The 14,528-nt window shown below is 59.4% G+C and overlaps 1 protein-coding gene across 3 annotated transcripts in view; it reads right to left on the reverse strand.

Moving 5' to 3' along the window:
- Nucleotides 1–14,528, reverse strand: part of Tbc1d16 (TBC1 domain family member 16) — a 60,796-nt gene that overhangs the window by 38,004 nt on the left and 8,264 nt on the right. For all 3 annotated transcript variants that reach the window (XM_042670000.1, XM_042669999.1, XM_042669998.1), the window contains exons 2-3: nt 11,762–11,997; nt 8,018–8,594 (exon numbers count right to left, since the gene is read on the reverse strand). In XM_042670000.1, the coding sequence (XP_042525934.1) occupies nt 8,018–8,594; nt 11,762–11,939 (755 nt within the window). In that variant the 5' untranslated portion in view covers nt 11,940–11,997. The remainder of the gene's footprint in view (nt 1–8,017; nt 8,595–11,761; nt 11,998–14,528) is intronic.

Below are 14,528 nucleotides of genomic sequence, written 5' to 3' on the forward strand. Positions count from 1 at the left end.
TACCTATAATCCAGCAGACCCAAAGGCCTGCGCCCACTCTCCTTTCCTGGGGCTTGAACTCACGATCTGGTTGCTGTCCCTGAGCTTTTGTGCTCCAGGCTAGCACTCAGCAACTCCATTCCCAGATTCTTAATGGTTAACTAGAGATCAGAGTCTCATGGACTCTCCTACCCAGGCTGGCTGTGAACCTCTATCCTCAGATCTCCAGTTCCTGAGTAGCCAGGATTATAAGCATGAGCACCAGTACCCGCTTTGCATGCTTGGTTTTATGATGGATGTTATCTGCAGGTACTGGGCAGGGGGCAGGGGAAGGGATCCCCTGTACATGTTCACATCTCTGGGACTTTACAGTTACTTCACAACACTAACTTGTTAAAATCATGGCTAAACACAAAATCATATACAACGGGGCCATATCCATGCCTGCAGTCTATCTGTAAAGCCCATGAACTGGGAAATACACACACAAAACAACATGGAGACAAGGCTGTACCTGTAGCCGAGGTAGGCCTTGAACCTGTGATCCTGCTGCCTTGGCTGGGATTACAGCATGCCCCTCACCCAGCAGAGCTCAGCCCTGCAGCTGCCTTCATTGTGGACTTCTGACTTCCAGGGACAGCAGAATGAAATTGCTCCCTCTCTGCACTGCCTTGCAGCTCTGGACACCTGTCCACAGCCCTCACGCCACTTTTAAGTCTGGTCACCATGGCAACCATGAGCCTCTGTGCAGAGCCTCCAGGTGTCCTCTGACTCCATCCTCCCCTCGGTCCCATTTCCCCAATGGGGAGACTGAGGCACAGGGCTCCACCCCCCCAGGATCTTAGGTTCAGGCTCAGATTCCCAACTGGGCATCTGGCAGCCAGGCTGGAGGCCCCACTGGACCCCTGGGGCTTCGCCTGGCCCAGCCCACAGCCCCTCCCTTTCCAACATCGTGTGTGTGTGTGTGTGTGTGTGTGTGTGTGTGTGTGTGTGTGTGTGTACATGTGTGTGCCAAACACAAGTATGCAAGTAGCACACCAAAGGGCCAGGCACTGTCCAGAATTCTTTGGCAGCTCCTCCCGGATCCTGGAGCTAGTGGCAGCCAGTTGCTGGCCCTGCTGTCCTGGGCATCTCCAGCTCCCCGGCCTGGCACGAGACCTCTGGGTGACCGCAGGGCCTCCCGGCTGTTTCTAGACTACCCGGGGGCCGCAGGCCAGCGGTGGCGCTGAGACCTGCCGCTGCCATTTCCACGGCAGCTTCCCGGGGATCCCGGGGTCAGCCACCCTCCAGGCAGGGGGAGCAGCTGGTGAAGCCGGCCGGCCACCTCGGTGCCGGGCGGGCGAGCGGGGGAGGGAGAGACGCGCACAGAGCCTGAGCCAAGCCTTGTGGAAACATAAGGCAAGATGAGTCGAAGGCAGCCCAGAACAGATTGCAGGGTGTCGAGCGATGGGGTGTTTTAAAGAAATACATCTCAGCTCCCAGTTACCGAAGCACAAACAAACCCAAACAACAGATCGTGGGGAGCGGCAGCCCGCTGCTGGGGACCCGAGAGGGGCGGCAGGGGTCCCCAGGACATCCTGGGGGGTGTCTGAGGCTTGGGGCACCCGCTGGCTCAGGGCGTGCCCCTGAGCTCCAGGGGGACAAGGACGCATCTCTGACTCCTGATCACTCCAATCCCAAGATCCCTCCCTGGTGGGCGGTGGGCCTCCCCCCAACACCAGCACCCCCCACCCCTGCTCCTCACTGGCCTTCTAATATACCCACAGTCCCGGCATTTCCCTGCTCATTCCTCCTCCCCCACCTGCCCTCTCCACTGCCGCTCCCCCTCCCTTCTTCCCATCCTTCCTGAGCTCAGCCGCCAATGGAGGAAGAGGGCCAGCGAGGAGCAAAGGGCATGTGAGTCTGCCAAAACCATCCTGCAGGGACCAAAGTCCACCCACCTGAGGCGCTGGCTCATGCCTGTAGTCCTAGCTACTTGGTTTGAGGTTTGAGGTTCAAGGCCAGCCAGGCAGGAAAGTCCATGAGACTCTGATCGCCTATAAACCACCAGAAAACTGGAAGTGGAGCTGTGGCTCAAAGTATCCCTTGAGCACAGAAGCTCAGGGACAGCAACCAGGCCTTGAGGTCAAGCCCCATGGCTAATTTAAAAAAAAGAAAAAAAAAAAAAAAAGGCTAAGATCTGGGGATCAAGGGCCAAAGCCAGCTCAGGCAGGAAAGTCTGTGGGTTCTTACCTCCAACCAGCAAAAAGCAGGAAGTGAAGTTGTGGCTCAAGTTGTAGAGCATCTGCCTTGAGCAACAAAGCTAAAGGACAGCACTAAAGCCCTGAGTTCAAGCCCCAGTACTGCCATATACAAAAGAGATCTCAGCTGCTCAGGAAGCCACCTAGAGGGGCCTGTTTCACCACTACGGGGTAGTGCTAACTGGGGGGACCCTGGACCACTGTGACAGCACCCAGTACCCCAGTACCCTGCTGCCTGCCGTCCTGTGCAGGCTCTGTGACTGTGCCCAGTACCCTGCTGCCTGCCGTCCTGTGCAGGCTCTGTGACTGTGCCCAGTACCCTGCTGCCTGCCGTCCTGTGCAGGCTCTGTGACTGTGCCCAGTACCCTGCTGCCTGCCGTCCTGTGCAGGCTCTGTGACTGTGCCCAGTACCCTGCTGCCTGCCGTCCTGTGCAGGCTCTGTGACTGTGCCCAGTACCCTGCTGCCTGCCGTCCTGTGCAGGCTCTGTGACTGTGCCCAGTACCCCAGTACCCTGCTGCCTGCCGTCCTGTGCAGGCTCTGTGACTGTGCCCAGTACCCTGCTGCCTGCTGTCCTGTGCAGGCTCTGTGACTGTGCCCAGTACCCCAGTACCCTGCTCCCTGCTGTCCTGTGCAGGCTCTGTGACTGTGCCCAGTACCCCAGTACCCTGCTCCCTGCTGTCCTGTGCAGGCTCTGTGACTGTGCCCAGTACCCCAGTACCCTGCTCCCTGCCATCCTGTGCAGGCACTGTGACTGTGCCCAGTACCCCAGTACCCTGCTCCCTGCCGTCCTGTGCAGGCTCTGTGACTGTGCCCAGTACCCCAGTACCCTGCTGCCTGCCGTCCTGTGCAGGCTCTGTGACTGTGCCCAGTACCCCAGTACCCTGCTCCCTGCTGTCCTGTGCAGGCTCTGTGACTGTGCCCAGTACCCCAGTACCCTGCTTCCTGCCGTCCTGTGCAGGCTCTGTGACTGTGCCCAGTACCCCAGTACCCTGCTCCCTGCTGTCCTGTGCAGGCTCTGTGACTGTGCCCAGTACCCCAGTACCCTGCTGCCTGCCGTCCTGTGCAGGCTCTGTGACTGTGCCCAGTACCCCAGTACCCTGCTCCCTGCTGTCCTGTGCAGGCTCTGTGACTGTGCCCAGTACCCCAGTACCCTGCTGTCCTGTGCAGGCTCTGTGACTGTGCCCAGTACCCCAGTACCCTGCTGCCTGCCGTCCTGTGCAGGCTCTGTGACTGTGCCCAGTACCCCAGTACCCTGCTCCCTGCTGTCCTGTGCAGGCTCTGTGACTGTGCCCAGTACCCTGCTCCCTGCTGTCCTGTGCAGGCTCTGTGACTGTGCCCAGTACCCCAGTACCCTGCTCCCTGCCATCCTGTGCAGGCACTGTGACTGTGCCCAGTACCCCAGTACCCTGCTCCCTGCCGTCCTGTGCAGGCTCTGTGACTGTGCCCAGTACCCCAGTACCCTGCTGCCTGCCGTCCTGTGCAGGCTCTGTGACTGTGCCCAGTACCCCAGTACCCTGCTCCCTGCTGTCCTGTGCAGGCTCTGTGACTGTGCCCAGTACCCCAGTACCCTGCTCCCTGCCGTCCTGTGCAGGCTCTGTGACTGTGCCCAGTACCCCAGTACCCTGCTCCCTGCTGTCCTGTGCAGGCTCTGTGAATGTGCCCAGTACCCCAGTACCCTGCTCCCTGCTGTCCTGTGCAGGCTCTGTGACTGTGCCCAGTACCCCAGTACCCTGCTGCCTGCCGTCCTGTGCAGGCTCTGTGACTGTGCCCAGTACCCCAGTACCCTGCTCCCTGCTGTCCTGTGCAGGCTCTGTGACTGTGCCCAGTACCCTGCTCCCTGCTGTCCTGTGCAGGCTCTGTGACTGTGCCCAGTACCCTGCTGCCTGCCGTCCTGTGCAGGCTGTGACTGTGCCCAGCACCCCAGTACCCTGCTGCCTGCCGTCCTGTGCAGGCCCACTCTGCCACCCATTTCATCGCCTCTCCCGCCATCTCCGGCCCTGTATCACGGGGCGTGGGGCCCAATCACCGATGCTGGAGAAGGCCATTGTCACTCAGCCAGAGCTGACCCCAGTGACCTTCTCCTCCTCCAGGCGAAAGCACGTGAGATAGTGTTCATCCGCTCCATGCACTCTACAGGCATCTTTAACGTACCCTTGCCTGCCGCACAGGACCAGCCCTCGCTGGGCACCCACCTGGCCAGCTGCTCACCCTCAGGCCCTGGACCTCTGCTGCCTGTTCAGGGTGGTCCTTCCTCACTGCCCCCCACGAGGGAGGGGCCGCTCGCTGGGTCCACCTCTCCCCTCTGCTCTCCAAGGGAGACGTTCCCAGGAGGTTCTGTATTGGAAGGGGACCCTGGTCTCCAGGGTCATCCTACAGATACCCCCTACAGGAAACAGAACCCCCAGAGGGCCCCCGACGGCCCAGGGCTGCCAGGCCTTCAGCATGAGGGAGACGGTGCCAGCTGGGAACAGGGCACTGCTTGGGACTGAACCCCCCCCCCCACCAGCCACGATGGAAGGCTGGTGCACCAGGACCCTGAGCCTGTGCCAACATGGGGTCTCCAAGGGAGAGACCACAGGACGGGGCTGCAACCCTGGAGAGGACATTGCCAGCCGGACCTGAAGCCCTGACCGCTGTCCTCCACCGGGGCCAGCACCCCTTCCCCTGGGGACAGCAGCACCACAGAGGCTGAGCACGTGGGGACGGGACTGGCCACTGCGGGGGACAGAAGGGCCGGCAGCGCCAGCCCCACTGTCGGGATTGGCTAGCCAGACCGCAGGTGAGTGCAGGGCTGTTCTTGTTTGTTTTGGTCAGGTATGGTGGCTCACACCTGCAACCCCAGCTATGTATCCCGGAGGAAGGACTAAAGGTAGAAGCTAGCCTCAAGCATCCGTCTCAACAAACAAGCCAAACTTGGTAGCTCACGTCTGTAATCCCAGCGACTGAGGGGACACAGGTAGGAGGGGCGAGATCTGAAGGAAGAAGTTTAAGATCCCAAGAACAAACTAAGGCAAAAAGCTGCAAGTGTGGTTCAAGAGGTGGAACATCCGGGGGCTGGGAAGGCGGCTCCGTGGTAGAGTGCTTGCCTCGCGTGCATGAGGCCCTGGGTTCGACTCCTCAGCACCACATAAGCAGAAAAGACTGGAGTGGCGCTGTGGCTCAAGTGGTAGAGCGCTCACCTTGAGCTGAAGAGCTGAGGGACAGCGCCCAGGCCCAGAGTTCAGGCCCCAAGACCAAAATAAAAAAGAGATGGAACACTTGCCTGAGTTTAAGCCCCAGCACTGCCCAAAACAAAACCTGACATTCATCGAAAGATTAACCTAATTGCAAAAAGAGAGACAGATGTATAAAAAAGACACACTGCCTCACAGCCGCACTCTCGTGGCCGTTCGAGCACATATACCTTCCTTTCCACCTGTCTGTCTACCCCACAGCTCAGCCCCGCTACGGCCACAGGTGCTGTTTGTTTATGCTGATGGATGCCACGTAAGGGGAAACGTCCTGAGGCTCAGCTGCACACGCACGCACGCACGCACGCACGCTGGCGGCGCAGCAGTGGGTGGGGCCAGTGGCTAGGACCATGTTCAGCTTGGCCGAAGCCCTTTGCTGGTGCTCTACCACGTGAGCCACACCTCTACTCTGACTTTTTAGTGGCTACTTGGAAATAAAGAGTCTTAGGGACTTTCTTGTCCAGACTGGCTTTGAACCTGGATCCTCAGATGTCAGCCTCCTCGGCAGCGAGGATGACTGACAGGCGTCTGCTCAGATTCTGATGCCTGCAGTGCAGGCCTCAGGACAGGATTCCACCTGCGGCCACCAAGGCTCCACAGTGTGTGTGGGGGGGGGAGCCTCCAACCCCCTGGGAAGGCAGATGCACCCCCTCCTTACAGGCACCCCACACAAGGACCGTCCTTGGCCCAGGCACGGGAAGGTCAGGGGTCAGGGATGGGCCTGCTGAACTGCTGTGGCATTCAGGTTGCTTTCCGGCAGTGCTGGCTTTGTGAACTTTCTCCTCCCGTGATGTGAGGTCCTGGGAGGAGCTCCGGGAGAGGAGGGGTGGCAGGATGTCTCTCCTCCTCCACGAAGCCCAGCACCACCCCACGGCAGGGCCTCTGAGACCGGACCAGAGCCTTGGGCCCCGATATGCTGGAGGGCAGGGGGCCGCTATGACGGTCTGAGGCGACTCCCCCCCCCCCCCCACCCCAGCCCAAGGAGGCCTGTGTTGCTCTTTGGCTCCGATTCCCAGGCCACTGCTGTGCTGGAGACTCAAGGGAGGGCCTGCAAGTCAGGCTTCCACAGGCAGCACCCAAACTAGACAGCACAGGGGACACTTCGTTGCTTTTAACCACTCAGTGGCCTCTGAGCTACTTGCCAAACAAGGAAGCATCAGGGGGCTCTGCAGTCCTGGGGGGGGGGTGGGGGGGTGGAAACTGTTCCTGCAGCCCGGCAGGACCAGCTACTCAGCTTGTACCTCTCCAGCTCTGCCACTAGAGGGGCCCTGAGCCTCCCTGCCCTACCCCCTGAGGTTAGGAGGTCCGAACTCTGACTGGGAGAGCCGTCCTGGGTACAATGCAGCCCCGTGGAGCAAAGCTCCACTGTCCAGGACACCGTCCCCTCCCCGCAGAGCCCCCATGGAGGGGTTTGCAAGTCCCCTACAATGGGAAACCCTCGGAGAGCTCAAGATCTGCTGATGCCAGGCTGAGTTACATGGGTGTGATCTCCCGACAGGGTGTGGCTGTCGGGTGAACAGCCAGGGTGGGGGCTCAGACCGGGGTCCCCCGGCCTCATTCCCAGCCCGGACGGAGGGCTGTGCCCCCACCTCTGGGGGGAAGAGCGAAGGGATAGCCCAGGACATCATTTGTCTCACCTGGGCCCTGGGCACCCAGACACCTTCAGACACCACCAGGGGGAGCGCCGGCCGAGGCCAGAACACCAGAGCTCTGCCCTCTGCGGACAGCGTCCATCTTGAATTCCTCTGCCACAGCAGGAAAGGCTATTACTGTCTGTCCACGGCCCTTCACCGGACTGCACTCCAGCCCTAGATAAGACCCAGCTGGAGCAGGTGCCGGTGGCTCACGCCTGTAATCCTAGTTTATGAAGAGGCTGAAATCTAAGGATTATGGTTCAAAGCCAGCTGGGGCAGACATAACCGAATCACTCTTCAATTAGCCAGGAAAGAATGGGAAGTGGAGGTATGGCTCAAGTGGTAGAGCACTAGCCTTGGTCTGAGCCTCCCTCTCCTCTGAGCAAGGCTGAGTTCTGGGACCTACACTGGACCTGGGGTACGGAAAGCCTAGAGACAGAGTGGACGGCCTGCTGACCCCAGGGCCCGCAATGCTCAGCTGTGGGCGCTGCACACGTGAGCTCAGCCATTCATGACCACGGTCTGCGATGACCATCATCTTCCAGAACTGAACACGCACCACCAACTACACCCAGAGCAGAGGATGTGGGGTCTGTCCTGGGCATCCTCTGGACCCCTGGGCTGGCACACACCACGGCTGCAAGCCCAGGACCTGAAGGTGCAGGTGGCAGGTGCCGAGACACGCCTCTCCTGCCAGATGCACCCCTTGGGGACCACTGCCAGGTAGAGGACCATGTCCGGCGGTCCTGGCCCGACAGTGGCCCCCTCCCCTGCGGCCACCCATCACAGAGCCAGCACCCCCTGCTGCTCAGGGGCCGCCTCTAAGCTGGCAGATGGGCGAAGCCTCAGTGGGCCAGGTCATGTGCCCAGAGGGCTGAGCGAAGCTGCTGGAAGAGATGACTGCAGGAATCCCACTGTGAATGAGGAACTCACCTGCCCTCGCTCTCCAGGAACGCAGGGCCACTGCCCTCCGCCAGGGCGGCGCTGATGGGCGAAAGGCAGAAGGGTGAAGAGAAGGCATCGGAGTCCGAGTCAAAGGAGCTGTCCCTGCTCACACCATCGGCCGAAAGCTCCAAGGAGCCCTCCTCCTCCCCGGCCTCAAGCCGAGGCTCTGGGCCGTCCTCCGTCCCATCCTGTGAGCTGACCGCGGACAAGATTCCAGAGTCGCTGTGGGGGCCCTCGGCTCCCAGGCCCTGGCCCAGCCGCTCCCCCTCCTCGGGGGATGGGCTGATGGGCACTGCATCCTGGGCACTCTGGCTCACCACCAGGATCTCCTCCTCCTTGGGGGTCAGGGAGGGCCTCTGTTCCATGAGGGCAGGCTGGTGCGGGGTCCCGGAGCTGGGCGTGCGCCGGCGCCAGGGGCGGGGCGCCTTGTGCACGGGGGAGCTGTCGGGGGTGACGTAGCGCAGGGCCTCCTCGTCCTGCCTCTCGATGCGAGAGTTGGGGACCCACGCCAGGATGAGCGTGGCCCCCAGGAGCTCGTCCTTCTCCATGTACAGGCCCAGGTACCCTGCGGGGAGTCACAGGATGGGAGGTGAGGGGGGCTGGCAGGCTGCGGGAAGCCCCGTGGAGACCTCTGGCCGTTTCCATGGAGACCACATGAAGCAGCCAGCTCCAGCTGTTGTCGGCCCCCAACAGAATACCTCAGGGACCGAGATGAGCCTGGCATGAATCTATGCTCCGGTGTGCTCTGAGCACACACACATGCTTGCATGCACACACACACACACCTGCCAGGCCTGGGGCCAGCCCCCCAGGTCTAGACTGGCCTTGCCAGTCCAGTGGTCCAGCGGTCTAAGAAGGGATGCAGGTGGGGATTTGACATCTGTGTCACAGGAACACATCCAGGCTGGGCAGCGCCGGGCCTGCTCCCTTCTGCTATGCATTCTGGGTATTTCTCCAGGGCAGGTGTGAAGGACGGAGCTGTTTATTGATGAGGATCTCTGAGACTAGCCTCACGGGGTGCTTGCTCAGGCTGGGAGGGGCAGGGTCTCCCAATGCAGCCCTAAGCTGTCCCAGGCTCTCCCAATTCCCGGGCTATGGCACCTGTCGCCAGACCAGCTACCTCTGGCTGAGCCCGGCCTCTGGCAGAATCTGTGCCCCAGGCCACATCCCTTGGATCCTGCGCTCCCGTCGAGCTCCTGGGCCCAGAAAGGTTGGAAAGCCTTTGCCAGCTGTGCCTATGAGCCACGGGGAGCTGAGCAATTCCCCACCCTCTTTCACATGGCTCTGGGATCTGGATGAAGCAGGAATCTTCTTCCCTGACCTTTCCTCAGGTCATCGGGAACACAACGCAGCGCTTCCCCCGGAACCTCCTGTCATTCTGGGTATTTTACAACAGACCCCCACCCCCGCCACACACACTCCCCATCCCCCACACACACTCCCCACCCCCCCCCACTCCCCCCCCACTCCCCCCCACACACTCCCCACCCCCCCCCACACTCCCCACCCCCCCCCACACTCCCCAACCCCCACACTCCCCCCCCACTCCCCCCCACACACTCCCCACCCCCCCCACACACTCCCCCCCCCCACACACACTCCCCATCCCCCCCACACACACTCCCCCCCCACTCCCCCCACACACACACACTCCCCACCCCCCCACACACTCCCCCCCTACACACACACACTCCCCATCCCCCACACACACTCCCCCCCACACACTCCCCCCCACACACTCCCCATCCACCACACACACTCCCCACCCCCCCACATTCCCCCCACACACTCCCCCCCACACACACTCCCCACCCCCCACACACACTCCCCATCTCCCACACACACACACTCCCCACCCCCCCACACACTCCCCACCCCCCCCCACACACTCCCCACCCCCCCACTCCCCCCCCACACTCCCCCCCACACACACTCCCCACCGCCACACACACACTCCCCACCCCCACACACACTCCCCACCCCCCCCACACACACTCCCCACCCCCGCCACACAAATGCTGAGCCCACTGCGCACAGGGCCTAGGAGCAGTGCCAGCCCCTTTCAGGCCACCCTGAATTCCCAGCCCTCCCGGGTGTCTGCATTCAAGGAAGCAGCAGGTAGGAGGAGAGAGCCAGGACTGGACCTGGGGTTCCCTTGCTTCCAGGTGGGCGGTGCTGATCCTGCACCTGGCAGTCAGGGCCCGAAACACCCAGGAAGGAGGGCCTGACACATACTCTTCATTAGATTCGGTGGTGATGGTTGAGGGGCTTGAACTCAGGGCCTAGGCACTGTCCCTGAGCTCTTTTGCTCAAGGCTTGTGCTCTACCACTTGAGCCACAGCTCCATTTCCAGTTTTCTGGTGGTTCATTGGAGATGAGAGTTCCCTGGACTTTCTGCCCAGGCTGGCTTTGAATCATGATCCTCAGATCTCAGCCTCCTGAGTAGCTGGGATGACAGGTGTGAGCCACCAACATGTAGCACTTCATTAGCTTTGAATTTTTTTCCTTGCTTCCTAGCTTACTTATCCAGGACTCCCCTGAACTGCAGTGAGGCGCTCAGGGCTCACCGGCACCCCTCACTTTAAACACTGATCACAAGGTGTGGTGTCTCACCGGCCATTCCAGCCACCAGGAGGCCGAGGCAGGAAGATCTCCCGTTGAGGCCAGCGTGGGCTACAGAGGGAGACTGTCCATAAATAACTGGATAAAGAACTAAGTGAGAAAATACTCGGACATCTGTGAGGACCTCCGCTGCACCCCCGCCGCACCTTGGGCAGCCCCGGCGGTGGCCAGGCTTCCTGGGGGCTGCCTGTGCCCCCACACGGCCTGGCAACGTACGGCTGGAGCTGCCAGCCCTGCCAGCTGTGTCCCATCCACCCGAGGGCCAGGGCTGTGCAAAACAAGCCCAGTGCTGGAGGAATAAAGCAAGCCACTGACTGGCCCAGTCACTGCCAGGGGACAAGGGACTGTGAAGACTTCCGGTGGCTCACGCCTGTCATCCCCAGCTCAGGAGGCTGAGGTCTGAGGATCACGGTTTGAAACCAGCCTGGGCAGGAAAGTCTATGAGACTCTTACCTCCCATTAACTACCAAAAGTAGAGCTGTGGCTCAAGTGGTAGAGCACTAGTCTTCAGTGAAAAAACTAAGGGACAGTGCTCAAGCCCTGAGTTCACGTGCATGTGCACATACACACACACACAACTTCTGTTCCAACTCAGGGCAGAGGCTGAGGGGCTGGCCAGGACCCTTCGGTTTGGGGGACATTCCCTATAAGCTATAGTTAGCTGTGGCACCGTGCCCTGACTTGGAACATGGCCAGCCCTGTAAATACAGAACCAAGTCGTCTCCCTGGGGTTCACAAATGGTGACAATATCTCAAGGGACACCTCCCCCCCAGCACCCCAGAACATTTCATTCCACCCCAGTGGTGGCTGCAGGTGACTAGGACTCCAGGCAGAGTGGCCAGGTCCCCTCCCCGTCCCCACTCCCAGTGGGGAGTTCTGCTCCTTAATTCTCATAGGGTGACAGCCCCAGCACAAGCAAACAGGACCAGCGATTTCCTGGAAATTTCTGCCCCCCTACTCCCAACCTTGAGGCTTCCCCCCCCCAGGACCTCCAGCCCCAGACCTCCCCCCCCCAGGACCTCCAGCCCCAGGCCTGCCCCCCCCAGGACCTCTGGTCCCAGGCCTCCCCCCCCCAGGACCTCCAGCCCCAGGCCCCCCTCCCGCCTCACCTGGGTGGTGCTCCCCCAGCCCCTGCAGCCCCTCAGGGGGGTGCACGCAGACATTGTTCTTGGAGTAGATAATCTCCCCATCTAGGACCGAGGGGGGGCCCCCACCGCCACCGGGGGAGAGGGTCAGGAGGTCCGAGGCTTTGGAGGAGGCCCGGCGAAGGAGGCGGCCCAGAGACATTGCTGGGTGCACATTTCCATCCTCTGTGTGCTGTGGCCCGGGCGGGGCTCTTCAAGATCTGCGAGGGGAGAGGAAGGAAATGGAGAGACTGGGGTCAAGCCCAGAGTTCAAGCCCCACAGCCAACAACAACGACAAAAAAAAGCCAGTCAAGGTAGCAAAGTCCACGAGACTCTTCAATTAACCATACACACACACACACACACACACACACCACCATAAGTGACCCGATTTGGAAGAAATAGTTGTATTCTCAAAGTTTATAGAATTCACAAACTTTATAGACCATGCTAATGACAATTTGCCTTGTGAAGGTTAAAACGTGTTTGTGACTTCAACTAAGTTATCATTATTCCACAATACTGTGAAATTTGTGAAATACATGTCGTCAATCTCAATAAAACATGATCTAAAAATAAAAATTAAAACAAAACAAAAACCCATGTGGCGCTGTGGCTCAAGTGGTAGAGCGCTAGCCTTAAGCAAAAAAAGCTCAGGTACAGTGCCCAGGCCCCAGGACTGGCAAAAGGGAAATGAGAAGAAGACGAGAAACAAGAGGTTCGGGACGCAGCCTGTGCTAAGAACTGCTAGAAGTCACTGTATCCCAGTCACAACCCCAATCAGGGAAAGTAAACCTCAGACAGGAGGAAGCAAAGAACTGAGAAACGGGAAGAGTTTCAGCTCTGACTCCCAGCAGCCCTGCCCATGACAGGTGCTGAGAAGGAGGAGCGGGAATGGGCTCTGGTCTGCTGGAAGGCAGGGCGGGGAGCACTGGTGGACCCTGGGCTCCCAGAGACTTCAGGAAACACAGGTTCCAGCTCTACCCAGAGCAGACCCGGAAATTAGTGTGGTGATCCCCGACCAGCTCCAGGGAAAAGGACAAGAGGAGGAGATGCCCGGGGCACTGGCCGCAGCGAGGCCGGTCAGGGAGGCCAGGTTGGAAAGCTTCCGTGGCAACCGGAGACCTGGTCTCAGCTTATGACGGTCTGACTCCCAGTGGCTGCTTGTTGAAAACTTGACATGCATTCAGTAGAAGCGAAACTTAAAAAAAAAAAACAAAACGAGCTGGTCTTGGGACCTGAACTCATGGCCTTGGTGCTGTCCCTTAGCTTTTTCCACTCAAGGCTAGTGCTCTACCACTTGAGCCACAGCTTCACTTCCGGTCTTTTGGTGGTTAACTGCAGATAAGAGTCTCACGGACTTTCTGCCTGGACAGTCTTCCAACTGAGACCCTCAGATCTCAGCCTCCCGAGTAGCCTGGGTTACAGCTGGGAGGCACAGGTGCCCGGCCAGCTTCCAAGTCCCGGGATTGCAGGCATGCTGTACCGTGCCCAGCTGGTATTTTACATGTTCAAAGCCTGTTCCAGGTCTACCTGTGTTCCCCAGCCAGGTTTCAGGTGCTCAGGGGCTGCCGTGGCGTGGCCCCGTGGCCGGGCAGCCCTGGGGCGCGCCTCGCCTCTTTAGCAGCCTCAAAGCACAGCATTCCCATTACGCAATCAGGCTCGTCACCAGACTTGGCTGCCAACAGCCTCAGCTGCTTTCAGAAATCAATGTTTTCATTTTGACAATGTTTTGCCACCACTGCAGATAATCAAAAGAATGTGCTGGAAGCACAGACCGTAGTCAGAACGAGCCTTTTTCCACCAGATGAGAAGCTGCGTGGCGCCTGCCTCAGTGAGGGGTGTCTTGTGGTTCTGCAAAGGACAGGATGTGTCCCCGGTGCCCCTGGCCTCTCAGGAGACCTTTGTCCCCTGCCTGAGCGGCCAGCTCCTCCCTCCAGATGGGCGGGGCGGGGTGCACAGGACCCCCCTCCAGTGTTCTAGGGAGAGGAGGCTGCTTTCTGGTGAACCAGGACCTTTCACCACTAGGCAATTCTGTCTCATTTTTAAAGTACATTTGCTCCTTGGAAGAAGCTATTTGTATGAAAACGTATGCACATGTGAAACAAAAACAACAGATTTGCTCTTTTGTGCTTTTTGCTCTTTCCTCTGGTCCCCATCAAACTAGGAAGGAAGAATCCTTGACCTGTGTTAAGTTCGTCCTGCGCCAAGCATGGTGGTACATGCTTGTAATCCCAGCACTCTGGAGGTGAGGCAGAAGAATCTCAAGTCCAAGGCCATGTCAAAAAGCAAGCAAGCAAACAGCAATGAAGCACCACAAAGCAGAAAGAAGGGCAGGATGCAGCTCAGTGGCAAAGCGCTTGCCTCAGATGATACATCCTGGCTTCAATCCTTAGTACCAAAAAAAAAGCTGGGTGCCAGTGGCTCACGCCTGTCACCCTAGCTACTCAGGAGGCTGAGGTCTGAGGACTGAGCTGCTGAGCTCAGGAAAGTCCATGAAACTCTTCTCTCCAATTAATCACAGAAAAAGCAGGAAGTGGAGCTGTGGCTCAAGTGATAGAGCGCTAGCCTTGGGCAAAAGCAGCTCAGGGCCCTTCCCCCCTCTCCCCCCCCCAGTTCAAACCCCAGGATTAGCACAAAAAGAAGAGGAGGAGGAGGAGTAGCGGCAGCAGCAGCAACAGCAGCAGCAGCTGCAAGAAGAGCTGTAGCGCAAGTGTTGGTATGCTAGCCTTGAGCAAAAAACCTCAGGGA

This window comes from Dipodomys spectabilis, unplaced genomic scaffold, assembly GCF_019054845.1.
Source record: "Dipodomys spectabilis isolate Male_0828 unplaced genomic scaffold, ASM1905484v1 ptg000512l, whole genome shotgun sequence".
Lineage (NCBI taxonomy): Eukaryota > Metazoa > Chordata > Mammalia > Rodentia > Heteromyidae > Dipodomys > Dipodomys spectabilis.